This window comes from Ranitomeya variabilis, chromosome 1 (genome assembly GCF_051348905.1).
Source record: "Ranitomeya variabilis isolate aRanVar5 chromosome 1, aRanVar5.hap1, whole genome shotgun sequence".
NCBI lineage: Eukaryota > Metazoa > Chordata > Amphibia > Anura > Dendrobatidae > Ranitomeya > Ranitomeya variabilis.
The window spans coordinates 585,979,721-586,007,328 of record NC_135232.1 but is presented as its reverse complement, the minus strand read 5'-3'; the positions used below and the strand labels follow the sequence as shown (position 1 = coordinate 586,007,328).

Here is a 27,608-nt window from a genome sequence, read left to right as displayed (position 1 = left end):
TCAGCGTACTCAGGACAAATTGGACAACAACGTTCGTGGTCCAGTTTCTCCTTTTACCCTTGGGAAAATAAAAAAATTGTTGCTAAAAGATCATTTTTGTGACTAAAAAGTTAAATGTTCATTTTTTACTTCCATGTTGCTTCTGCTGCTGTGAAACACCTGAAGGGTTAATAAACTTCTTGAATGTGGTTTTGAGTACCGTGAGGGGTGCAGTTTTTAGAATGGTGTCACTTTTGGGTATTTTCAGCCATATAGAACCCTCAAACTGACTTCAAATGTGAGGTGGTCCCTAAAAAAAATGGTTTTGTAAATTTTGTTGTAAAAATGAGAAATCACTGGTCAAATTTTAACCCTTATAACTTCCTAGCAAAAAAAAAATTTGTTTCCAAAATTGTGCTGATGTAAAGTAGACATGTGGGAAATGTTATTTATTAACTATTTTGTGTCACATAACTCTCTGGTTTAACAGAATAAAAATTCAAAATGTGAAAATTGCGAAATTTTCAAAATTTTCGCCAAATTTCCATTTTTTTCACAAATAAACTCGGAAATTATCGACCTAAATTTACCACTAACATGAAGCCCAATATGTCACGAAAAAACAATCTCAGAATCGCTAGGATCCGTTGAAGCGTTCCTGAGTTATTACCTCATAAAGGGACACTGGTCAGAATTGCAAAAAACGGCAAGGTCATTAAGGCCAAAATAGGCTGGGTCATGAAGGGGTTAATAACTATGTAACTCTGTAACTATGACTTGTGATTATCAGAAACGTCATGTAGTATTATTGATAATAATCTGGTGTTTATGAGCTGTTTGTTCAGTTCCATAATTCCTAAAAGTAGAGCAAAAGGTGGAGTGCCCCAGTGGTGATCTGAGAGGTAACCTGAAGCACCTGGGCCCCAACAGGGACTGCAGCTGTACCACTATTGTTCTGCAGCCACAATGTGCAGGGCACTTCCTTCCTACATGAGGGTCCTTCCCAGAGGTCTTCGTCTTCCATCATTTGGCCTCTGTGAATAGACAGGTGGCTGCACATGTGTGGCTCTCTCTTTTCATTTTGATGGGTGCTCTGCATACAAAGATCCTCTTCACAGAGGAAGAGAACGGAAACTCTACTGCCCCCTATTGCAAGTAGTAATCCTAGAAGTCAGTATAAAACCTTTTTAGAGTCTTGCCACATAACTTGGGTGAAAGCCAAACCAGACATTCTATCTGCCAAATTGTGTTTGCCCCTTATCAGTACAAAGCAGGAGAACAGGTTTGGCTGGGTGAGAGGCCTCTGATGGAGTCTAGGGGCAGTTCTCAAGAGACGTTATGGCTATCATAATGCATCTGGTTGCTATGTATTAATCATGCTGGTTTATACAGCACCATTATGTATGTATCTATAATAATAATTGTATTTCTATAGCGCCAACATATTTCGCAGCACTGTACAATAAGCAGGGACGTGTACAGACAATAAAGACAATACAAGGTAACACATATTTCACCAGTTACAGGCGGAGCGAGGTCCTGCTGCTTGCAATCTACAATCCATAAGGAATAGGGGGGATGCAATAGGTAGAACGTGTCGTTCCGGCCATCATAATAAGGATTTTCATATAAAGCTGCAGGATTCGGTCAATAGCCAGGATCTGAGTGCAGTTACCATGTGCTATTGGGGGCATGGCGGGTGTGGAGACAGATGAATAGGAGGGAGCAGGTTATGATTGACATTTTGTGGGGAACAGGGAGGAGTTAGGTTAGTGAGTTGAAGTGATAGGTCTCTCTAAGAGATGTACTTTGAAACATAGGGGTTAGGTATCAGTTGGATCGTCTGGGGTAGTGCATTCCAGAACACTCTCACAGCACAAGAGAAGTCTTGGAGACGGAGGTGCGAGGTTTGTATTATGGAGGATGTTAGTCTTAGATCAGTTATGGAATGGAGGGGACGGGTAGGGTGATGTAAACAGATGGATGATGAGATGTAGGGCAGTGCAGAACTGTGGAGGGCTTTGTGGGTGGGTGATTAATTTATATTGTATTCTGTAGTGGATGGGCAACCATTGTAATGACTGGCACAAGGTGGAGGCCTCTATGAAGCAGCTGGACAGAAATACAACACTAGCTGCCGCATTCACGATGGGTTAGAGGGAGAGCAATCAGAAGAGAGTTGCAGTAGTCCAGACGAGAATGAATAAGAGCTACAGTAAGAGTTTTGCAATTTGAAAGGTGGGAAAAGGTTGAATTCTGGAGATGTTTTAAGATGCAGGTGACAAGAGCGAGTGAGTAATTGCATATAGGGAATAAAGGAAAGTTCTCTGTTCAATATAATCCCCAGACAGTAAGAATGCCTCTTGTGAGTGATGGGTTAACCACCCAAGGTAATGGCAATATTGGGCATAGGTAGGTTACTAGAGGAAGTAAACACAAGAAGTTCAGTTTTGGAGAGACTCGGTATCAGATAGAGGGAAGACATAATGTTAGGGACAGCTGACAGAAAATCACTGGTGTTTTGTATTAATGCAGTGGTGATGTCAGGAGATGATGTGTATAATTGGTGTAACTGCAGCGTCCCAGGGTCCTGGTCATTGCAGTAATATCATTCTCCTCTAGGGGGAGTGATGTTACATTTGAAGGCAATAAAGGAGATCTCCTCACCAGGTAACACCAACACACAACACACTTCATACTCCAGTCCACCAGGGGGAGCTATGCTCTATTTATTAGGCCACTCTCCACACTTAGGTAAAACTGGTGGTCTGGATAGAAAGTTAGGGAGAAAGAAGCTGACTGAGCTTGACTCAGGCAGCTGCTAGCTGAGCTCCACTCAGTTAGTGGGTCCCTGACAGGGGAGGGATCCTGTCAGAGGCCTAGACAGAAGGCCACGGAGCTGCGCCTGCCTGACGTGCGGCAGCCCCTAAGAAAGAGACACTGAAGGAGAACTGTCTTGTAGAGAGTGAGAAGAAGTCATAGCAAAAGGAGAGGAAACCAAAAGGAGTTCTGCCCTGCACAGGCTGCCTCCTTCTGAGGTGCAGGATCCGGTAGCCGGAACACCGAGGGAGCAACAGTCCTTTATGCCTTGCTCCAGAGACTGGCAGGACAGCTAATTTCAAGTTACTGATCCACCCTATACCCAGGAGGCACGGTGGCAACTTGTGGGGGCCGGGGCGTGCTAGAGTCCCTGTAAAAAGCCTCAGGCCACCAGTCATACGGGTTTGTCCTATCCATCCGGGGGGACAGAGAGAGACACAACATCTAGAACATCTACTACAGTTGTGAGGACCTTATGAGAGGCTCAGCAGTAAGGTACTACAACACCCAGGTGCTAGAGGAAGGCTACTGATTTCCACCTGGGTAAGGGGACTCTGGATTTGCCTCCAAACCGGCCGGACTCTGCCTGCCCTGTGATCTAGTGCTCTGGACTGTGAATGCTGAAGCCTTCAGTAAAAAGGTAAAGAGACTGCAACCTTGTGTCCTCGTTCTTCACTGCGCCTCACACCATCCACCATCTACACTCTGGGAAGCCCTGGGGATACACTTCACCTGTAGGAATATACCATCTAGCTGCCATTACAGTAACCCAGGGACCCCTTAACGCAGCGTCGGTCACCCTGACCGAATACCACAGGTGGCGTCACAAACATTTCCCCTTTAAAGACCTTTCCCCCTTTTTACACAGACGTCCCTAGGGCCACGGACCGGGTCAGCCACCGTGACATCCCCCTTGAGAACCGAAGGACCCGGTACCGAGTACCCCACTACCCTATGGGGGGGCGATCCATAATCAGCACAGAGATGGTACCAGAAACCAAATCTACTGATTGTTTGTCCAATAGGGGCAGTACACAAGGAGAAGAGGAGGGGGCCTAGGACTGATCCTTGAGGAATCCCAACAGGGGAAGATGGGAGGATGAGGAGCCGGCAAAAGATACAGAGAGCGATCAGACAGGTGGGAGCAGAACCAGGAGAGAACGGTGTCCTTGAGCCCGATAGAGTGGAGCATAGTGAGGAGAAGCTGGTGATCCACAGAGTTGAATGCTGCAGAGATCCAGTAGGATCAGCATGGAGTAGTGACCATTAGATTTAGCTGTTAGTAGATCATTAGAGAATTTAGTGAGGGTAGTTTCAGTAGAGCATAAAGAGCGGAAACCAGATTTTAAAGGGTCCAGAAGAGAGTTATCTGAGAGATAGCGGATTACACGGGAGTGGATCAAGCGTTCCAGGAGTTTAGAGATGAAGGGAAGATTAGAGATTGGTCTGTAGTTAGCAGCACAGTTCTGGTTGGGAGGTTTTTTTTAAGTAAAGTGGTTATGGTAGCGTGTTTAAATGAGGTAAGAAAGATACCGGAAGAAAAGGAGAGGTTAAATATTTTAGTTAGGATAGTGGTGACAGCCAGGGAAAGGGACTGGCGGAGATGTGAGGGAATAGGGTCACTGGTGCAGGTTGTAGGGCGAGAAGAAGCAAGGAGCCTGGTGACTTCTTCTGTGACAGGCTCGAAAATGGAAAATGAATTTGAGGTGCATGTGAGAAGGTCATGCAGGCTCTGAGGGGACTGTTCAAAAATGTCCTGATGGATGTGATTGATTTTTTTGTAGGAAATAAGTGGCCAGATCATAAGCGCTGTGGTTGGTGATTGGGGCCTGTACTTTAGGGCTCAGGAGGGAGTGGAGGGTTTTGAAGAGTATTTTTTGATAGTTGGCTAGTGATGTGATGAAGGTGGTGAAGTAGACTTGTTTGGCCAGATGGAGAGCAGAGTTATAAGTTTTGAGCATGAACTTATAGTGGATGAAATCTTCTGCTGAAAGTGGTTTTCTCCAGAGACTCTCAGCACACCCTGAGCAGCGCTGGAGAAAACAGATTAGCAGCATGTTCCAGGATTGCCGTCGTCTGTGATGGGTCTTTCTGTGTATAGCTGGGGCTGCTTCATCCAGGGCGTTCTGCATTTTATAATAACACCAATAAAGTTACTATGATTAATGTCTGGTAAATAATGCACAATTGTGCCCAGCCGAGACTCTACCTGTCGACATGGTGGGAGTGATATCCGTGCTCCAAAAATCATAGGTGTAGCATTTAATTTACTTCATTAGATAGTTACTGCACATGTACCTATGCTTTTTGAGGCTGGCTGGCACGATATTTCTACCCTAAGATTATGTATTGATAGCACTTATGTGAGTGAAGCAAGGTTGATTATCTTTATCATATACTAAGGAGGGATATATATTATCTGATCTCATGGTATGCTAATAGAGATTTTGGTTGCTATCTTTGGTGGGAGTGTTATATGTTATTTATATCTGTGTGACCCATTTTGTCCTTTTGTATTTAGTCTCTAACATGTATGTTATCTGTATCTTTAATATTTATATGTTATATTGTTGTTTGATACAATAAATACTGGTTTTATTATTTATATTTGATCATTGCTCCTTCTATGTGCTATATTGGTTTTCGCTCTGCATTTTAATCTAATGACTCACCCAATCATATTATTCACAACTGTACCACTGTCAGCGTTCAATAATATTGATTGCACCCTATATGTAACCCCTTTCTCATGTACAGCACCATGGAATTAATGGTGCTATATATGCAGCGCCCCAGAGTTCTGGTCGTTGCAGTACTGTGGATCCGCCACTATGGGGAGCCATGGTGCGTTCGATGGCACTGAAGGAGTTCATCTGACCAGGTATCACAGACACCAATATGTTTCACAGCAGGGCCTCCGGGGGGAGCTAAGGGTGCTATTCATTAGGCCACTCCCCACCATAGTGGGTAAACTGGGGGTCAGGCAGGAAGTTAGTAGAGAAAGCTGACTGGATTGAACGAAGCAACACCTTGTGGCAGAGGGTGTTGTGGAGGAAGAGACAGTAGGGTCTCTGTCAGGGGTGGGATCCTGACAGAGGCTTGGCATTAGAAAGAACGTAACGGGACCGTGCCTGCTCAGCATAGCGGCGGTGCCCAAGAAAGGACTAGAAGCGAGATAGATTGTGCTGAGTGAGAAACGAGATCAAGCAAAAAGGAGAATACCAGTAGGGGTCATGCTGTAGGACCGGAGCAACATCCTACTGAGGCGCATTACCGGTGGCCGGAACGCCGAGGGAGTGGAATAGCATACAGCTTCAAGCCATACTCCAAACAGCGGCAGGGCAGTCAGTTTAAGGCGGGCTGTCTACCACATATCACCTATGAAGTCTTGGGGGGCAATTGCGGGAGAGGGGCGTCTCTAGGGTCCCGGAAGAACTCCAGGCCTACCTGACAAACGGGTGCCGTTCCAACCTGAATAACAGGGAGGGATGGAATACGAGAAGAACATCAGTGAATCGAGTTGTGAGGGAACTTAAGAAACAGACACAACAGTTGTGGGGTACTTTCCGTGAGCACAGCAGGGAAGGACTACAACACATAGCGCTAAGAAGGAGGGCACTGATTTCCACCTGTGAGGAGAACTCTGGAAGTGCCATCGGACCGACCGGACTTGCGCAGCCTGGTGAACCGTATTCTGGACTGCGGACTGAGAGATCTCCAGTAAAGAGGTAAAGAGACTGCAACCTGGTGTCCTCGTTATTTACCGCGACCTGCACCCCACAACTGCACCGCTACACCACCGTTACTGCACCATCATCATCACTTATTCTACCGGACGTCCCCCACTGACAGACAGGGCCACGGACCGGGTCTAGCCACCGTGACAACCCCAGGACTGAGACCCAGAGGCCCGGCTCCGGGTACCCCTAGGCCCTGCGGCGGTGTGGGGGCGCTCCAACTTGGCGTCACGAACAGGATCTACTTAAGCCTGAAGAATCAGGTCATGTGTGCCTTGGAACTGTGATTTGTTGTGCTTGAACTGTACTTTATTGCAAAGACTGTGTGCTACCATTGACCAAGAGAAGTTCCCGCCAAAAGCCGCCGCCATTGCTACTTCGGAGAAGAAGGAGGGCGTGCTATGGGAAGAGACTACCAGAATGGCGCGAGAAATGGATACCGCCCCCTGCGCTTCTGGCTGCAAGGAGATGACCTGCCCCAAAGCAGAGGACAACCTCCTGATTTGCAACGGCGGGAAGCGGGTGATGAAGAAGCCCGACCTCGGAGAAATGGCGGAGTCAGATGCATGCATTGCCACCGATCAGCAGATCATGATGAAGAACAGCGAGTGCCGGAACGGGGAAGGAGCAGTCCCGGCTTACCCTCGTTCACTAGAGGTGGACCCGTGTCCTCTACAGCCGGCAGATCCGAAGCCTTTGGAACAGATAGCGGAGCCGAGTCCCCCAATCCTGGCCTCGGAGTCAGCGGAGGAGGAACCACAGCGAGCGGAACAGCGTTCGGGGACCGCATCGGAGGAGCCGCGGTCCGGGCTGCGGCCGACTCCAGCGTTCTCGTCAATGGACCAGATCGACATCGGTGGAACCACATCAGGTGTAGGTACGGAAGATACCCCTGCCTCCCCGCTCGATCCCGCTCCCGCGACCGACCCCCCTCACAACAGTAGCTGCCTCTTGATGGCGGGAATGGTGGCATCATCCCTCGAAGTAATGAAGGGTCTGGTACCCCCGCCACCGACCGCAATGGGAGAGTTCCTAGATGTGAGCTCGGAGGGAGTGATTCTCCGGTGGGAGGCCCCCCGGATTGAGCCGAATGGGGTTTGGAGAAGAGGTCACGCCATTGCCGTGCTCACTTGGGAGCAATATAAACAGTGCCTGATTTCCCAATGGAAAGACTGGAAAGAGATGGGACAAACCCCCGCCGCATCAGCCGTGAACCAGGGTCTGAAGCCTGTACGGTCAGGAGATACCCGCCATCGGAGTGCCCAGGAAGGGTGTGCCCGTAACGTTCGCCGACGTGGACCTGAGAGAGTGTCATCTACTACTTCAGCTGTGATTGAACCAAATGTAGCAGAGCTTACCAACATTGCCACCGCACATGTCATTGCAGCAACTAAGCTGGCAGCTAGGATCCGTCTTCAGGTTCAGGCATCAAGCGGTCTGACTGCACCGGGAAGACCCACTAGTGACACTGGCGCGACATTAGCCGGGAGCCCGGGGCCAAGGCCACCTGAGCAAGAGTAAACCTCGGAAACCTGAAAATGTAAATAGTTTTCCCGTTAACTGTTTGTGAACTGTTTGCTGCTAAACCCGCTCAGGGTTAACTCTTTATGGATCCCTTAGTTGACCCGGGATCCCTATTGTTTGCTTTTCCTACCAGTTTTGCACAAGTTTTACAAACTGAGAAATCATGAACAGTGCATGATCCAAACTTTCTTGTAAATAGTTTGCACCTTCTTAAAGGCGCTTTCTACTGGTTTTACTTAAAGACTCTTTGTGAAGATACCGTTCTGGAACCTTTGCTGAGCAAAGACTGGTAGGCTGAGAAGACGAGCTACCTCAGAAAGACTTGATCCCCTCTTAAAGGGGATGTTTGACCTGAACTTGAAAAGTGATACTGTTTTAGAACAGTAATATGATGATGCTCTGGAAGAAATGTAACTGTTTTTGCATAAAGAAAAGTTATGTGTGTTTAATCTGTTTGAAATGTGAAACCTAGATAATGTTCTTTAAAAAGAAAGATGCAGAGAGCCCGTAGGGGAGGAATTAGAGTCCTGCATAGTTGGAAGAAAGGAAGTAATAACGAAGGTGAGGATAGAAGGTAAACCCTGAGTCCCCATAGAAAGTTAATAATGTGTTACTAAGGACAGAAAGTGAACCCGTAGGGGTTAGTGAGTGAGTCCTTATAGGAGCCAAGTAGAGCCGGCTCAGTGTTCTCAAACTGAAAGAAAAGTTATGTTCTATACTGTGTATAGTAGTTGAAAAGGCAGTAGGCCCTGGCTGAACGGGGCGGTCCTGTAATAGAAAGGAGAGGCAGTAGGTCTGGTGCCGTTAGGACAGGCGGTCCTGCAGATTCCAAAGAAGGCGAATGCAAAGTTAAAATACCTTATAATGTGATTATAGGAAGGTCTTTAGCGGATTAAGAGTGTATATCCTTAAAGGCAAAGTTAAATTATTGGTCAATAATGTTTGCACCTAGTAGAATACCCGGGTGGGTAATGAGAGTTAATTGTAGCCTGTTGCTATGATATGTAATTATGTTTGTAACGTTAAAGTGTCCTCACCTCCCATAAAGGGAAGCTTGTTCAAGTATGCTTATTGTTTTGCACTCAACAAAATTGTATGTCTTTTTGCTAACCTGTATTGTTGTTTTCTTCCCAGTCCCGGAGTACTGTGTTTAACCAGGGGGGAGTGCAGCGCCCCAGAGTTCTGGTCGTTGCAGTACTGTGGATCTGCCACTATGGGGAGCCATGGTGCGTTCGATGGCACTGAAGGAGTTCATCTGACCAGGTATCACAGACACCAATATGTTTCACAGCAGGGCCTCCGGGGGGAGCTAAGGGTGCTATTCATTAGGCCACTCCCCACCATAGTGGGTAAACTGGGGGTCAGGCAGGAAGTTAGTAGAGAAAGCTGACTGGATTGAACGAAGCAACACCTTGTGGCAGAGGGTGTTGTGGAGGAAGAGACAGTAGGGTCTCTGTCAGGGGTGGGATCCTGACAGAGGCTTGGCATTAGAAAGAACGTAACGGGACCGTGCCTGCTCAGCATAGCGGCGGTGCCCAAGAAAGGACTAGAAGCGAGATAGATTGTGCTGAGTGAGAAACGAGATCAAGCAAAAAGGAGAATACCAGTAGGGGTCATGCTGTAGGACCGGAGCAACATCCTACTGAGGCGCATTACCGGTGGCCGGAACGCCGAGGGAGTGGAATAGCATACAGCTTCAAGCCATACTCCAAACAGCGGCAGGGCAGTCAATTTAAGGCGGGCTGTCTACCACATATCACCTATGAAGTCTTGGGGGGCAATTGCGGGAGAGGGGCGTCTCTAGGGTCCCGGAAGAACTCCAGGCCTACCTGACAAATGGATGCCGTTCCAACCTGAATAACAGGGAGGGATGGAATACGAGAAGAACATCAGTGAATCGAGTTGTGAGGGAACTTAAGAAACAGACACAACAGTTGTGGGGTACTTTCCGTGAGCACAGCAGGGAAGGACTACAACACATAGCGCTAAGAAGGAGGGCACTGATTTCCACCTGTGAGGAGAACTCTGGAAGTGCCATCGGACCGACCGGACTTGCGCAGCCTGGTGAACCGTATTCTGGACTGCGGACTGAGAGATCTCCAGTAAAGAGGTAAAGAGACTGCAACCTGGTGTCCTCGTTATTTACCGCGACCTGCACCCCACAACTGCACCGCTACACCACCGTTACTGCACCATCATCATCACTTATTCTACCGGACGTCCCCCACTGACAGACAGGGCCACGGACCGGGTCTAGCCACCGTGACAACCCCAGGACTGAGACCCAGAGGCCCGGCTCCGGGTACCCCTAGGCCCTGCGGCGGTGTGGGGGCGCTCCATATAAATAAATAATAATAATAAATAATAATAATGTCAGTATGTGTCCAATCAAATGATCCATATCTATCTATCTATTATCTATCTAGTATCTATCTATCTCACACTTAACTACAGTACATATTTCTACAGGAAATATATATATCTTTATACCGTGTTAGCCAGTAGATAGAAAAACAGTAAGATTTCAGAGTCCTCAGTGGTTGATACCATTTATTGGCTAACTGAAAAGATGGTAACAAATAGCAGCTTTCAAGGCTACTCAAGTCTCTTCATCAGGCATAGACTATCACAAAATCGGAAGAATCACATATTTATACCCAACAGGGCATTATAATGCATTATTCCTGTGTCCTGTTGTGTATAAATATGTGATTTTTCTGATTTTGTGATATTCCATGCCTGATGAACAGACCTGAGTAGTTTCGAAAGCTGCAATTTGTTACCATCTTTTCAGCTAGCTATTAAAGGGTATCAACCACTGAGGACTCTGAAATCTAAATATTTTTCTACATATTTCTAGATCTTTCTGGACTTCTCACTATCTGACATTACAGGTTGCCTGTATTTATCTAGGTTCAATGGCTGATAACAGAGAACAACAAACCGTATTCATCTGCAGGGTACATGTAGATCAGATAGTGTGTCCTGCGCTGGGAACCTACCTTACAACAATCAGCAGCTACGATCCGCCACCTTCACCTGCCGAGACGGAGACCGGGGAGAAGAAGTAGTCGGTAACTTATGGGTTGAACACTTCTTCTCAGTGAACGAGGAAGAGGAACTTGGTGCAATGATGGCACGATTTCACTTTCATTTATGTCATCTACCTCTTCTCCAATCACCATTTCCATTTCTGTTATTTCCCCTTCTCATATTTCTCCTCCCATTCCGAAGTTGCAGCTTGGAACAGAAAGACAAACATCTGATATGGAGTTACGTACGGGAAAACACGCATTCCTGCCCCCTGGGCGGAGACAATCCAGAGTACGTGCAATTGTTTAATTCCCCAATACACCTCAAATAAAATACAAAATGGAGTAAAATGTCTAGATTAAAAAAATCTCCTTCCGTTTAGTGTATACAGCTCCCATGCAGATTTATTTCTTGAGATTTCAAATAAACTCTGTGTCATAGATGTAAAAAAATACAAACTACAGAATCGCGTTTTTCGGTTGCCGCATCTCCTCCACTGATTGCAATAAAAACCGTTGTAAGTCACCCAGTCTAATATCAATAAAAACTACAGCCCACCAAATGAGGTCATAAAAAAGTGCCGAGGCATGAAGGAGTTAAGCATTGTGTTTTATGACCAGCAACTGAATATTTTTACTAAGCACAACTTGCGGTAAAAGGGTTATTCCCAAAAATGTCATTATTTTATACAAACCACAGTATCTACAATGAATATTGTTAATTTACAGTACCGGCCTAGCATAAAGTTTATTTTTTTTACCTTTGCAGCTTTTTTCATTTCTTTCTGCCCTTCTGTGCATACAGCATCATAGTCTTATCTGCTAAAACTACATTTCCCAGCAGCACCCTGCTTCTCCTGAGAACTGCAGGCCCCTCCATCTGCTCTCCTGATAAAGATAGAGGGATCACATCATGGCCATTATTTATTGTTATGGAAGAGATGACCATTGATGGTGGGTCTCAGTCACTACATTCAAAATTATTTGACCAATATTTACTTTTCATTGTTGGTTCATGGAGATCTTCGGAGCATGATCGTGATCTCCCCTGCGATTGTAGCTGAGCTGAGTATAGCATAGTGAGCGGTGTAGTGCAACGCAACAACATGACAGTCAAGACAAGAAGGATGCAGTGCGTGGGCCTGGGTATGTTTAATTAAGGTCACGAGTGCATCTGCTTTTTTTTATGAATTAGGGTCATTGGGTGGCTCTGCAGCTGGTATCAGTGCGATTTTAGGCATAGCTCAGCTGTGCTTACAACCCGGCTATCAGATGTTTTTATAAGACAGTGTCATTGCATGCATCCAGAGCTAATATCAGTGGGATCTTCAGCATAGCAGAGCTGACCTGTACTAAAACCCGGCTGTCAGATATTTTATTACACAGAAGATTGAATGCATCTGCAGCACAGCAGAGTTGACTTGTACTACATCCCGGATGTCAGATGTTTTAGTAGACAGAACACTAAATGCATCTACAGCAGAGCTGATCTGAGCTCTACTTACAACCTGTCAGATGTTTTAATAGACAGGGTCATTATGTGCATATGCTTTCAGTGCAATCTTCAGCATAACATGGCTGAACTATACTGTAACCCGGCAGTCACACCGTGCATATGCAGCAAGTATCAGTGCTATCTTTAGCATAGCAGGCCTAACTTGTACTACAACCCGGCTATCAGATATTATATTAGACTCGGTCATCAGGTACATCTGCAGCTGGTATCAGTGCTATCTTTTGCATAGCTGAACCGTTCTGCAGTCCATCTTTTACTTAGGTTGTTCCGATGATCTCACCGATACTAGCTACAGATGCATGTATTGACCTTGTCTAATAATCTAGCCTTGTTTACATTCCGGCTGTCCGATGTTTTATTAGACAGGGTCATAGGTGCAGTTGCTTTCAGTGCAATCTTCAGCATAACATGGCTGAACTGTACTGTAACCCGGCAGTCATACCATGCATTAGACAGGGTCATTAGGTGCATTTGAGCATGCTTGACCAATATCATTACAACTACTGGATGACGTAAGGTAAAGAGAACCTTGGGAAGGGGTGATCATTATTGGGGTGATTGCTGCAATCCATTGCAGATTTATAAATGGGTTGTTTTAGCACACATAATTTATTCTGCATGTACAGGGAACCGAGACCACATAATGATTTGGGGAATGACCCTTTAACTGTGAATATAAAATACTCTTCTCTTCCCAATGTCTATTCACAATAGGCGGTCTGGAAGGAGTTAAATAATTACTAGATGTCTGAACTGATTTTTACTTACTTATAGTGTTGCCAGTAGTTAACAAAAGAGTGTAAGGAAGCATGAAACTGAACACCATTGGAGGCTGTGTAATTACTATATGATATTGAATGTAAGGACGATATCAAATATTAGGAGCTAGAATATCAGGTCACTCGAGAGTCTTGTGTCTCACCTAAAGGCAAGTTCCCACAGAACCATAATAGTGCAACAGGAAGTCAGTGGGGTTACGCACATGACACAAAATGCTGTTGTCATACTCAGTAGTCAGACTGAGCAGCACATCCTCCAAAAATATAGATCAATGTCATTGTGTAATAATTATATTTACTGCAAAGAAACACAACAATATGCTGTACCCAAGACAGAAGAGAGCCTATTGTCACAGAACTGGCCCAGCAATGTAGTGGAGCTTGGTTTGTCACAGAGTCCAGGACAGAATTGGCACAGCAGTATAGCAGAGTTGTCCAGAGATAAAGCAGGGATAGATTTGTCATAGAGGTCAAAGTAGAATTTGCCAGCAGAATAGCACAGTTTCCCAGCAATAAAACAAAGCTGGGTATGTCACTGAATGCAAGGCAGATCTGTCATAGTGATATGGTGGGGTTGTCCAGCTATAATGCAGAGCTAGGTCTGACACAAAGTCCAATGCAGTACTCGCAAGCTGTATAGCAGAAGTGGGTTTGTCAAAGACAGACGTGGCCAAAAATATAGCAAAGTTGCCCAGTGATGTAGTAGAGCTAGGTTGCCACAGAGTCCAGCAGAACTGGACAGCGATGTAGCAGATTTGCCCAGTAATTTAGCAGAGCTAGATCTTTTGTAGAGTCCAGCAGAACTGGCCAATGATATAGCAGAGTTGCATAGTCATGGAGCAGAGCTAGGTCTACCACAGAGTCCAGCAAAACAGGCCAATGATATAGCACAGTTGCCCAGTAAATTAGCAGAGCTATGTCTGCCACAGAGTCCAGAGGAATTGGCCAATGATATAGCAGAGTTACCCAGTAATATAGCAGAGCTAGGTCTGTCAACAGAGATGAAAAGCAGTATGGCAGAGTAGCCCAGAACTGGGTTTTTTCACATAAACTAAAGGAGAACTGGTTAGCATTAGAGGAGAGTTGGAATTGTCACAGAGTACAAAGCTGCTGCTATTTCAGCTGGACCCATAGTGGAGGATCCAGCACCTTAACCTGGATCCAGAAGAGTTGAGTATGACAGTACAATATATTGATGCCTATAGTCAGTACGGAAAGTATTCAGACCCTTTAAATGTTTCACTCTTTGTTTCATTGCAGCCATTTGGTAAATTCAAAAAAGTTCATTTTCTTTCTCATTAATGTACTCTCTGCACCCCATCTTCACTGAAAAAAAGTAGAAATGTAGAAATTTTTGCATATTTATTAAAAAAGAAAAACTGAAATATCATATTTTCATAAGTATTCAGACCCTTTGCTCAGACACTCTAGTTTAAGTCACATGCTGTCCATTTCCTTGTGATCCTCCTTGAGATGGTTCTACTCCTTCATTGGAGTCCAGCTGTGTTTAATTAAACTGATAGGACTTGATTTGGAAAGGCACACACCTGTCTATATAAGACCTCACAGCTCACAGTGCATGTCAGACCAAATGAGAATCATGAGGTCAAAGGAACTGGCCAAGGAGCTCAGAGACAGAATTGTGGCAGGGCACAGATCTGGCCAAGGTTACAAAAGAATTTCTGCAGTACACAAGGTTCTTAAGAGCACAGTGGCCTCCATAATCCTTAAATGGAAGAAGTTTGGGACCACCAGAAGGCTTCCTAGACCTGGCCGTCCAGCAAAACTGAGCAATCGTGGGAGAAGAGCTTTGGTGAGAGAGGTAAAGAAAAATACCCAAGATCACTGTGGCTGAGCGCCAGAGATGGGAGTAAGTTCCACAAAGTCAACTATCACTGTAGCCCTCCACCAGTCGGGCCTTTATGGCAGAGTGGCCTGACAGAAACCTCTCCTTAGCGCAAGACATATGAAAGCCTGCATAGAGTTTGCTAAAAATACATGAAGGACTCCCAGACTATGAGAAATAAGATTATCTGGTCTGATGAGGCGAAAATAGACCTTTTTGGTGATAATTCTAAGCGGTATGTGTGGAGAAAACCAAGCACTTCTCATCACCTGCCCAATACAATCCCAACAGTAAAACATGGTGGTGACAGCATCATGCTATGGGGTGTTTTTCAGCTGCAGGGAGAGGACGAATGGTTGCCATTGAAGAAAACATGAATGCGGCCAAGTACAGAGATATCCTGGATGAAAGCCTCTACCAGAGTGCTCGGTCCTCAGACTAGGCCGAAGGTTCACCTTACAACAAGACAATGACCCTAGGCACACAGCTAAAATAGCAAAGGAGCCAGAGCCCTGACCTAAACCCAACTGAGAATCTCTGGAGAGACCTGAAAATGGCGTTCACCATCCAACCTGATGGAACTGGAGAGAATCTGCAAAGAAGAATGGCAGAGGATCCCCAAATCCATGTGTGAAAAACTTGTTGCATCATTCCCAAGAAGACTCATGGCTTTACTAGCTCAAAACGGTTCTTCTACTCAATACTGAGCAAAGGGTCTGAATACTTATGATCATGTGATATTTCAGGTTTTCTTTTTTAATAAATTTGCAAAAATGTCTACATTTCTGTTTTTTTCAGTCGAGATGGGGTGCAGAGTGTACATTAATGAGAATAAAATGGCTGTAATGAAACAAAGAGTGAAACATTTAAAGGGGTCTGAATACTTTCTGTACCCACTGTAAATAACAGCACAGAGCTCACATACCTACACACAGTGACGTTATAAAAGGATAGTTTGTGGATTAAATCGTGCTGCCATAAAAATACAAATTCAGATATAATGAAAGACTTCAGTGGTTTATTCAGGCCTTTATAAAGAGAGTATGTGGTCTAAAGACTGATGTTTAGGAACGAAAACTCAACTTTATGATTCAGCATTTCTTTTATTATAAAGGACATGAAACTGCAAATTGGTGACAGTTAGAGGAACATATACTCATAATAACCAATGGCGGAAGCTCACATGATGTACCGTACTAAGTTGTGCAATGTGAATATGGAAATAACGTGAGGTCTGACAGCAAATACATAATGGTGTATACGTGTACAGAATAAGAGGGCACACTACAAGACATTCCACCCCAAGAATACGGAGCTGAGCCTGCTGCACACAGCACAGGTGCCAGCCATGTTGTACAGCTGGCACCTGAGTCTAACTGCATTGCAGCAGCTTATCCCCTTAGATGCAGCTGTCAATTGTGACAGCAGCAATTAAGAGGTTGAAAATGGGTTGCCGATGGCTTTGTCATGGCCTACTGAAGGTTTCATGTGAGATCGGCAATTTCCCAATACACCGTAGTACTAAAGTATTGAAGTGAATTGTACAAGTGACCACAGGTTCAAGTCCTGTGGGGGTACTAAAAAAAATGTCAAAAATATTTCAACAAAAATAAAAACAATATATTTAAAATTAACCCCTTTTTCTGAAACTTGAATCTAAAAAATAAAATGAAAAACCTACATATTTGGTATCGCTGAATGTGTAACTATCTGAACTATTACCATATCATAATGGAAATTTTTGGAAACTCTTTTTTAGAAAAAGAGATCAGGAAGTCATACGGACTTCAAGATGGAAATGCTAAAATCTACAAGTCGGAATGAAGAAAAACAGGACACAATAAAACTCTATACACCAAAAAAGAAAAAAATGTTATTGGCGAGGAGGGGACACTGAAAGGGAAGAGGGGCCCAAGAGCCTATATATCATGGTGTGATAGTACTGAGCATGCTCATGAATCAGTGGGCGGAGCTTTGTCTTAATGAATATTCATTAGTGGGTGGAGATATTTTCTAGTTAATGAATATTCATTAGTAATAACAGTTTCAACTGCTAATAAAAATGGCCGCCATCATCTACAACCCATAAAACTTATGATTACGTCTTAATCTCAGGCAGATGTCACATCAGATTAGACACCGTTACTGATGTCATGGCCCCATTTTACTTTAGGTCCAACCATGTGTGGCGCCCCCAAAGTGTGACATGTAGCCATATTTGATTGTCTGGATAGATCACTGGATGGACGCAATGTCAAGTGAAGACATCAAAGAGGAAAACAAAAGAAGACGAAGAGAAAAAAGACCAAACACAAGTAAGAAAGTGCCGACTATCTGTGGCATACATGACAACCTTACAGGGGGCATGAGGGAGAAGGGGAACATTTTTATTTTATGACTTTTTTCACTTATATAGGATGTATCCTCCCCACCCGAAAACATGTGAGGAGCTCAGGAATACTGACCCCCGGTCGCTAAATATATACACATTTCCTAAGAAAGTAAAGACCCTCTAAAAAAATAGAGATCCCCAGACCAGACTGTCCTAAAAGGGTATTTCCAGAATCCAAAATTATCCTTTGCAAAGCTTGGTTTTCAGGATTCAGAACCCCAGCGATCAAGTTATCCCATATCCTATGGATAGGGACAAGACTCTCTTAAAAATGACAGACCCCAGACTAGATCTTCTTAATAATGACAGACCCTAGATCAGATACTCTTAATGACAGACCTTAAACTAAATCCTCTTAATAATAGCAAGCATATGTAATGGTATCTAGCTCATTTCAACTTCTACATAGATCCTGCATATGTCCAGTCATCTCTATTCATGTCAGCAAGCATATGTAATTGTATCTAGATTATTCATCTTACTTTGCTTGTCCCTTAACGCTGTGAGGTCATGTAACTTTTTCAAAGAGGTTTATGATCCATGTAGGCCTACACACTAATTTATCTGTTCACTACATTTATTGTGTCCTGCTGTCTTAACTTAGTTTGATTGATTGCTAACGAGGTAAAATAGTGATAGAACTAAGAGGAAGCATCCTATATATTCAGACATAGCCTGGAGAAGCATTTATGCAGGGGATAGCATTTATGTACATTTTTCAAAGTACCTGCAGTTATACCATGGCAGTTAGACAGGGCAGGAGACAGGTAAGACATTTAAATAAACGTATTTCCTGTACACTTGGACTACAATAAATATTCACCATATGCATTTGTATAATCTATATCCTGGCTGTTGCATTCACTCACATCCACCATCCTTGCATTAACTCTTTACACTCCATCCATATCGGCCCCTCTGTCCTTGCCTCTCCTATGTATAGCACTCATGCTCTGTTCACATTGCTAAACTGCACAGATCCATTCAGTTCCACCATCCAACACAAGAGACGCTCTCACAAATCACTTAACTATCTGCTCACTTTTCCATCCTCCTTCTCCTAGTCGCTGGAGACATCTCTCCCAACCCCAGCCCCCCAATGTTATAGCAAGTCAAACCTTCCAACTGCTACACTCAGAAACCCCTCTAACCTTATTAATATCCCATGCATGCTTTCTGTCTCTTTCAATTGTGCCCTTTGGAATTCTCGCTCTGTGTGTAATAAACTCTCCTTCATCCATGAATTCTTCCTTTCTAATTCTGTTAACCTCCTGGCTCTTACTGAAACCTGGATCCAGCAGTAATACACCACCGCTGCTGCTGCTGCTGCTGTTCTTTCACATGGTGGACTACACTTTTCTCATACCCCAAGATTGGACAACAGAGCAGGTGGAAGCGTTGGTCTGCTCCTATCAACCAAATGTACCTTCCAAGTTATCCCCCAAGTACCCTCACTTGTCTTCCCTACTTTTGAGGTCCATGCTGTCAGACTCTACATCCCCTTCTCCATGCGAGTGGCAGTGGTGTATGGTCCTCCGGGCCCCTCCCATCAGTTCCTGGATCACTTTGCCACCTGGCTTCCACACTTTCTCTCCTGTGACATCCCCATCCTCATCATGGGTGATTTCAACATCCCCATTGCTTTTCCTCTCTCCCCATCTGCTTCTCACCTTTTATCTCTAACCTCCTCTCTCGGTCTTTTGCAGCTTACTAACTCTCCCATGCATGAAGACGGATACTCCCTCGATTTGGTCTTCTCCAGGCTTTGCTCAGTGGATGATTTCACAAACTCCCCTCTCCCGCTCTCTGACCACAACCTTCTATCTTTCTCTATCAAGAACTACCATCCTGCTCAGGTCACCCCCACTCTCCACACTTATAGAAACATACAGGCCATTAACACCCAGAAACTTATGAAGGACTTGCAATCATCATTGGCCCCTATCTCTTCCCTTTTATGTACTGAATCTGCACTGAAGCATTATAATGAAACCTTGCAACGTGCCCTGGATGAAGCTGCACCTCCTATACATAGAGCAACTCGGCACAGATGATGGCGACAATCCTGGCACACGCTGCAAACACGTCTCCTACAGCGGTGCTCCAGGTGCGCCGAACGTCTCTGGAGAAAATCTCATCTACCCGAAGATTTCATCCATTATAACTTCATGCTTCAAACATACAACTCTGTCCTTCACCTCTCCAAACAAACCTATTTCAAGTCCTGGTTTCAAATCCCACCAAGGACAACATCTGCAAGGAGTTTGTATGTTCTCCCTATGTTTGCGTGGGTTTCCTCCGGGTTCTCCGGTTTCCTTCCACATTCCAAAGACATACTGATAGGGAACTTAGATTGTGAGCCCCATCGGGGACAGCGATGATAATGTGTGCAAAACTGTAAAGCGCTGTGGAATATGTTAGTGCTATATAAAAATAAAGATTATTTATTTATTATTATATGTACAGTACAGACCAAAAGTTTGGACACACCTTCTCATTTAAAGATTTTTCTGTATTTTCCCGACTATGAAAATTGTACATTCACACTGAAGGCATCAAAACTATGAATTAACACATGTGGAATTATATACTTAACAAAAAAGTGTGAAACAACTGAAAATATGTATTATATTATAGGTTCTTCAAAGTAGCCACCTCTAGCTTTGATGACTGCTTTGCACAATCTTGGCATTCTCTTGATGAGCTTCAAGAGGTAGTCACCGGGAATGGTCTTCCAACAATCTTGAAGGAGTTCCCAGAGATGCTTAGCACTTGTTGGCCCTTTTGCCTTCACTCTGCGGTCCAGCTCACACCAAACCATCTCGATTAGGTTCGGGTCTGGTGACTGTGGAGGCCAGGTCATCTGGTGTGCACCCCATCACTTTCCTTCTTGGTCAAATAGCCCTTACACAGCCTGGAGGTGTGTTTGGGGTCATTGAAAAATAAATGATGGTCCAACTAAACGCAAACCGGATGGAATAGCATGCCGCTGCAAGATGCTGTGGTAGCCATGCTTGTTCAGTATGCCTTCAATTTTGAATAAATCCCCAACAGTGTCACCAGTGTCACCAGCAAATCACCCCCACACCATCACACCTTCTCCTCTATGCTTCACGGTGGGAACCAGGCATGTAGAGTCCATCCGTTCACCTTTTCTGCATCGCACAAAGACGGTGGTTAGAACCAAAGATCTCAAATTTGGACTCTTCAGACCAAAGCACAGACTTCCACTGGTCTAATGTCCATTACTTGTGTTCTTTAGCCCAAACAAGTCTCTTCTGCTTGTTGCCTGTCCTTAGCAGTGGTTCCTAGCAGCTATTTTACCATGAAGGCCTGCTGCACAAAGTCTCCTCTTAACAGTTGTTGTAGAGATGTGTCTGCTGCTAGAACTCTGTGTGGCAATGACCTGATCTCTAATCTGCGTTGCTGTTAACCTGCAATTTCTGAGGCTGGTGACTCGGATAGACTTATCCTCAGAAGCAGAGGTGACTCTTGGTCTTCCTTTCTTGGGGCAGTCCTCATGTAAGCCAGTTTCTTTGTAGCGCTGATGGTTTTTGCCACTGCACTTGGGGACACTTTCAAAGTTTTCCCAATTTTTCGGACTGACTGACCTTCATTTCTTAAAGTAATGATGGCCACTCATTTTTCTTTACTTAGCTGCTTTTTTCTTGCCATAGCACAAATTCTAACAGTCTATTCAGTAGGACTATCAGCTGTGTATCCACCAGACTTCTGCACAACACAACTTATGGTCCCAACCCCATTTATAAGGCAAGAAATCCCACTTATTAAACCTGGCACACCTGTGAAGTGAAAACCATTCCCGGTGACTGCCTCTTGAAGCTCATCAAGAGAATGCCAAGAGTGTGCAAAGCAGTCATCAAAGCAAAAGGTGGCTACTTTGAAGAACCTAGAATATAAGACATAATTTCAGTTGTTTCACACTTTTTTGTTAAGAATATAATTCCACGAGGCGCGGGACAGCATTATCAGGTCTCTTCTCCTTATTGAGAGGACCAAGATGCAAAAGTCCCCTCTTTGTCTTCTGTCGATTGACACGGACAAGGCCTTTGATAGAGTCCATTGGGACTTTTTACGGGAGACCCTGACCCATATTGGCTTACAATCCAATTTCCTGGGGAAAATTATGTCATTATATTCAAAACCCTCAGCTCGTGTTAGAGTCAATGGATCTTTGTCCGATCGTTTTTATATTCAGAACGGTACTAGACAAGGCTGCCCGTTGTCGCCCCTATTATATGTTTTAGTTATTGAGCATTTGGCTAAGGCTATCCGAGTTAATGACAGTATCTCAGGGATTCAGGTTGGAAACTCTAACCATAAAATGGCCCTATTTGCCGACGACATCCTCCTCTTCGTCTCTAACCCAGTCGTCTCTTTTCCAGTGCTTATGAAGGAGTTCGAATCCTTCGGGGATTTAAGTAACTTCAAGATTAATTACTCCAAAACTGAGGTCCTAAACATTTCTCTATCTTCTTCCGTGGTGGCTTCCTTGAAGCGGGCCTTCCCCTTTAGATGGCAACAGGATCAGATTTCATATCTCGGGGTGAACCTCACCTCGGATCCTCTTCAATTATTTTCTTTGAACCATCAGGTCATTTTGAACAGGGTGGGATCCCTTCTGGAGTCTTACGGCCCATTGAGGCTGTCGTGGCTCGGTAGGATTCAGGTGGTTAAGATGGATATCCTGCCGAGATTTCTTTATATCTTTCAGGCGATTCCCATTTGGCCACATAAATCGTTTTTTATTAAAATACAGTCCTTGATTTCCCGTTTTATCTGGAAGGGGAAAACACCGAGGATGAGTTACAAGGTTTTATCTAGGCCACGCCAGTTTGGTGGGGTGGGTCTACCCAACCTTCGAAACTATTGCAGGGCGGCCATATTAGTTCGCCTCTTGGACTGGAAATATAAAATTAAATTTAAAAAATGGGTAGAGTTGGAACAAGAATGGTCCGATTTGCCTCTTCATTATCTTCAGTGGATCCCAAAGCAATATGCTCTTCAACGGGGGAGATTTTCCTTCCTAACCTCAGAGGCTATGAGGGCATGGCACTGCAGTGGTGTGAAGGGGTCCGCTCCTCTTGGGGCCAGCCTTCTTACACCTATTTTTTGCAACCCGGCATTTCCTCCGGGCATTCACAGAAAAGCCTTCATGGGATGGAAATCTGAGGATGACATACGGGTTGGTGATATCTTACAGTGTGGCGAGATTCCCACCCTCTGTTCCCTCCAAACCCAATCTCCCTCCACTAAACTTCTTTGGTGGGAGTACTTGCAGGTCCGGTCCTTCCTGGCCTCTTTGAATTTGCCAAGGGGTTCGAACTGTAGACTCTCTCCCTTGGAACTGTTGTTTGCCGGTGGAAACGCCCCGAGCAGGGGAATCTCTTCCCTCTACTCAATTTTTTCAACACCTGACTCTGACGCAAGGCTCTATTTCCAGTCTGCTTGGGAGAAGGATTTAGGGCGGACTTTGTCGGATGAGGAATGGGAGCGTTGCTTCCTGATGAACCATAAACTCCCGAGTTCCAGTGAGGCCTCAGAGAAGGGGTATAAACTGCAATATAGGTGGTACCTCACACCTGACAGGTTACACAAATTTTCTCCCTCAATTTCAAACTGCTGCTGGAGGTGTGGAAATGGCATTGGCTCCCTTTTGCATATCTGGTGGGGCTGCCCCTTGATTAGAACATTCTGGGACCAAGTGTTCCGAAATTATGGTTTGATCACAGGCAAGCACATCACCGGTACTCCGAAGTTGGCATTGCTCTCCATGATTCCCGGTTCGGTGGGATCCCAAAAAAAGGACATCCTTAAATTTTGCCTAGCGGCTGCTAGGACGGTGATCCCCCGCTGATGGCGAGACCCGGTTCCCCCCGATGTTGTGGAGTGGTTTTCAGAATTTGAAACCATCTTTAGGATGGAGGAAATTGATGCAGACCTTTCACAGACAAGGGTCTCCTTTTTAGGTATCTGGACTGAATGGATTCTATTTAAAGATTCTGCTCGTTTCCCTGACCTGTTTACCTAAATTCACCTGTCTATTCTACAGTCGATTACTAAGCTACTCTTCTTTTCTTTTCGTGTTCTCATTTTATATATCTTTTCTTGAGCCCCACCTAATTGGGCTCCCCCCTCTATTTTTTCTTCTTTCTATCTCCCCCCTGGGTGAGCTGTTCACCTTCCACCAGCTCGGTGTGATAGGTCTGTACCATGATTTACCAGTTACTTTTATAATGTTACTATTTGCGTGCATGTCTCGCTCTAGGGGACATGGGCGAACTGATTTTAGGTATGCTTTCTTTTATTCACGGTAATGAAAGTCCTTGCCTGTTGCGGGGGCAAGGAGTTATTGCTTATATGTTAAAGTTACCGTTTTTTTTTTTCTTTCTTTTATGTAAGATTTATGCAAGGTTTGTGAACGAGTGTTTTTTGTGTTACTCTTCTCGAATTGTATATTATAAGAAAAAGTACTTTGATCATTGTCGTAGTTTTCAACTACTGTTTTTCTTGTAAAATTCTCTTCTCTTTAATAAAAATATATTTACCCACAAGAATATAATTCCACATATGTTAATTCATAGTTTTGATGCCTTCAGTGTTAATGTACAATTTTCATAGTCATGAAAATACAGAAAAATCTATAAATGAGAAGATGTATCCAAACTTTTGGTCTGTACTGTATATGGGGTCATGTTTAGACGTGGATCACAAGGTCAATGGCCCTCTGCTCCTTCTGTCTTCCAGCTCTGAAGAGGGTATGTGCCTTCATTCTCCCTGATGCTTGTTTCCGCTTCCTGTTCAGCAGCGATGAACAATTTAAGGTCTCAAAGTTTTTCCTAGGAGCCACGGTCGGATCCATCCTTGGACTTGGTAATGATGAAGATGTTGTATGGATGACACATCTGACCATGGAATTGTAGCATGTATGTGCATGTCTTCTTCTAATGTGATGCCCGCTCTATGTTTATGTCTGCAGGGGTCTACTTGTTGTTTGTGCATCCAATGGATATGGAAGAGCAGCAGAAGATAAAATTCATGTACGGGATTTCAGGTAAATTGGGTGACAGGACATACCTTGAGTCTCATGACACCTTTCAACTCCGCATCTCCTTTGAGATGTTTTTTATTTGTTTGGGCCATAACGGTGTTGAACCTGGTAGTGTTATGTTGTCCAACCTGAGTTATGTTCATGGCCTCTTAGAGTAACGTGAGCACTTTCCATTTAAGTACCCTGTATGATTAAGGTCACCAGTAAAGGGCACCAAAGGAAGCTACCACAAAAGCTACAATTGATGGCGCCTGATGGTCAGGCAAAGTAGATGGTAGTTAGATAAAATGTGCCAGGGAGCGCAACTATACCAATGGCGTGATGGCAGGTTAGTTAAAAGCGTAGAGACCTGCTTGCATCTGACACAAAAGTAGAGTTCAGAGAGATTCAAGTCCAAACTGCAACCTATTGGCATTTTCAGAAGTTCCTGAGTTAAAAAATTGAGCTTGGGCAAGTGCTGTTGGGCTTTGCCTACAAATAAGAAAAGGCACCGGGGAATCCGGTAGGTAAGATATGGTTCAATCCTAGCTGCAAATTGAAGCTTATTTTCTCTGTACGGGAAACAAGTGTTCTTAGGAAAGTTCCAGATAATAAGTTCACGATAATCAGCTAGTTCAAATGTACTTTAAGACCCTCTGTGTTGCGATAATATATGTCATGGGGATACCACGACAGAGAGGGACCAGAAGATTGTGGTGTCTGGTTATACAAACTCCTGCACTGATAAGAACTTCTTCACCATCCTATTAAATAGTGCAGGTTTCCTTGCTCTGCCACTGCAGGGGTTAATCAGTTCAGTTAATCTCCTGCAGCTCTCCATCCTGAATTGTCTCAGCCGTTCTGTGTTGGCCACTCCCCTCTGGTATATATGCTCCTCACTGGCACTTGGGAGTTGCCAGTGATAGTTACAACTTCCTGGTTTGGTGGTGAAGAAGAATTCTAAAATAGAAGAAATAAAGAATTCTAAAATATAATAGCAGTCGGTTGGTGTAGTTTACAGAAGATATCTGTGTGGATTTGGTATTGTGTGTTTATCCTAATCCTCTCCCATTTGGGTTACCCCTTCTACTGTTCCCTTGATTTCCACTAGGTTGTTTAGTGAGTGCATTTGTATGATTGTAGTTTTCTTTTATCCCTCTCTGTTTCCCTTGTCTGTCTGGTTTTTGCTTTCCTATATTCTCTTACATACCTCCCCGGGTAGGGGAGGAAACAGATCAGAGTGCATATAGGAGCATAACAAGGTATGAGACCCCAGCATCTCCACCTTGAGGGGTAATGTGGAGTACAAGGATAGCCAAGGGTCCTCCTAGCTTGAGGGACAGGGAAGGAGCCAATTGCCCAGGGGAAATACTGCTTCAGTTTTGTGACAGCATGGCCTGAGATAACAATAAAAACTGCGCCCTGTAACGCCAAGCTCTTCCATGGCCTGAGAAAGTGAGGAAACTGTGTTGCTGACTGTGGACCTTCTATGACCTGAGAACGCAAGTAAATTATTGCCCGGACTGTGAACCTTCTGTGGCCTGAGGCAGCAAGGAAAGTGTTACCAAGATTGTGAACCTTCTGTGGCCTGAGACAGTGAGGAAACTGTGGTCTGGATTGAGAACCTTTTGTGGCCTGAGAAAGTGAAGAAGACCTCCACCATGGTTGTAGTTTTCTTGTCGGACACATTATGTCTTTGGGTTCGTTTTTCATGTACATATATGTTCTGCTCTTCTTTCTCCGATTTGTCATTCCTCAGGGACATTTGCTTTGGGATGGGCGACCTCTACCTACTTTCGCTGCTCTACACTTGTTCTTATTCCCAACCTTCTGGGCAAGGAGGGTCGGACATATGTAATTATCAACGTGATGGCCTCAATCTATGCAGGTAAAAAAAATAAATTTGTCGTTATTTCCACTGATCGAATAACATCTATCACTGATCAGTGACACGGCCACTTTTTGCTAGGACCAGTTGTAAATCTTCAGCAGAATATTGAAGAAATCGCAAGATCAGTGAGCTGCACTGTGGACCAACAGATAAACCACACTAAAATGATGTGGAAGGATATAACGAGGCCCATGAAGAAGATCTTCAAAGAATTGCTGGTGAGCAGGCATATAGATACCCTAGAGCAGGGATGTTAAACTCAAATACACAGGGGGCCAAAATTAAAAGCTTGGACAAAGTTGCTGCGAACCTTGATATTTATTAAAAAAAAAGTCTACATTTGAGGATGTTTTTCCTTATCATTAAATATAACGATTAATTTTTCATATGGAATCAAACTTAAAGGGGTTGTCCCACGAACAAAGTACATTTTCATTAGTGGATTTTAGAATTAAATATTGGAATAATATAATTTGTTAAGTAAAAGCAGTAAAAAGCAAAAAGCCCAGTGGCCTAATATAACTATGTAATAACAACAGATAAAAAAACCTTGAATAATACAGATAATTAAGTAAACCACAAACCAAAGTGGTGGCCCCAAACACAGTATGATACCCCCATAGTGAATTCCTCCACATGACCCTCCATACGCACAGTATGATAACCTTACTATACTTCCCTTCCTTCAATCTCCCTAACAATCAATGATGACCCCATCACAGTATGATTCTCCAACTCTAATCGCCACACAGCTCTCCATACAGTATAAAGGACCCAAAAAGTTCTCCATACAACATATTGGGCCTCACATAGTCCTCCATACAGTATAATGGCCCCACATAGTGCTCCATACAGTCAGAGGCGTAGCTAGAGCTTTTGCCGCCCGGGGCTGTTCCCGAGTTTGGCGCCCCCCCCCCGGCTCAAGAGATTTTTTTAAGCCACCAAAATGACAAGGTAGACTCTTTTGGCCGGGCCCTACTCTACTGTAACCTATTAAATATTTGTTAAAATATGCAATACAAATTAGGTATATTTTTATTT

At 44.3% G+C, this 27,608-nt stretch overlaps 2 protein-coding genes across 2 annotated transcripts in view; one reads left to right on the top strand and one right to left on the bottom strand.

Moving 5' to 3' along the window:
- CTSS (cathepsin S) overlaps positions 1 to 11,329 on the bottom strand; it is a 40,060-nt gene extending 28,731 nt beyond the window's left edge. The window contains exon 1 of the mRNA XM_077257809.1: positions 11,063 to 11,329. The gene's annotated coding sequence lies outside the window, so the exon portion shown is untranslated. The remainder of the gene's footprint in view (positions 1 to 11,062) is intronic.
- A 5,934-nt stretch (positions 11,330 to 17,263) lies between these two features.
- The window catches only part of DCST1 (DC-STAMP domain containing 1), a 48,541-nt gene continuing 38,196 nt past the window's right edge, over positions 17,264 to 27,608 (top strand). Inside the window, exons 1-5 of the mRNA XM_077287263.1 lie at positions 17,264 to 17,548; positions 24,394 to 24,519; positions 24,626 to 24,700; positions 26,436 to 26,564; positions 26,646 to 26,785. Of these exons, the coding sequence (XP_077143378.1) occupies positions 17,476 to 17,548; positions 24,394 to 24,519; positions 24,626 to 24,700; positions 26,436 to 26,564; positions 26,646 to 26,785 (543 nt within the window). The 5' untranslated portion in view covers positions 17,264 to 17,475. The remainder of the gene's footprint in view (positions 17,549 to 24,393; positions 24,520 to 24,625; positions 24,701 to 26,435; positions 26,565 to 26,645; positions 26,786 to 27,608) is intronic.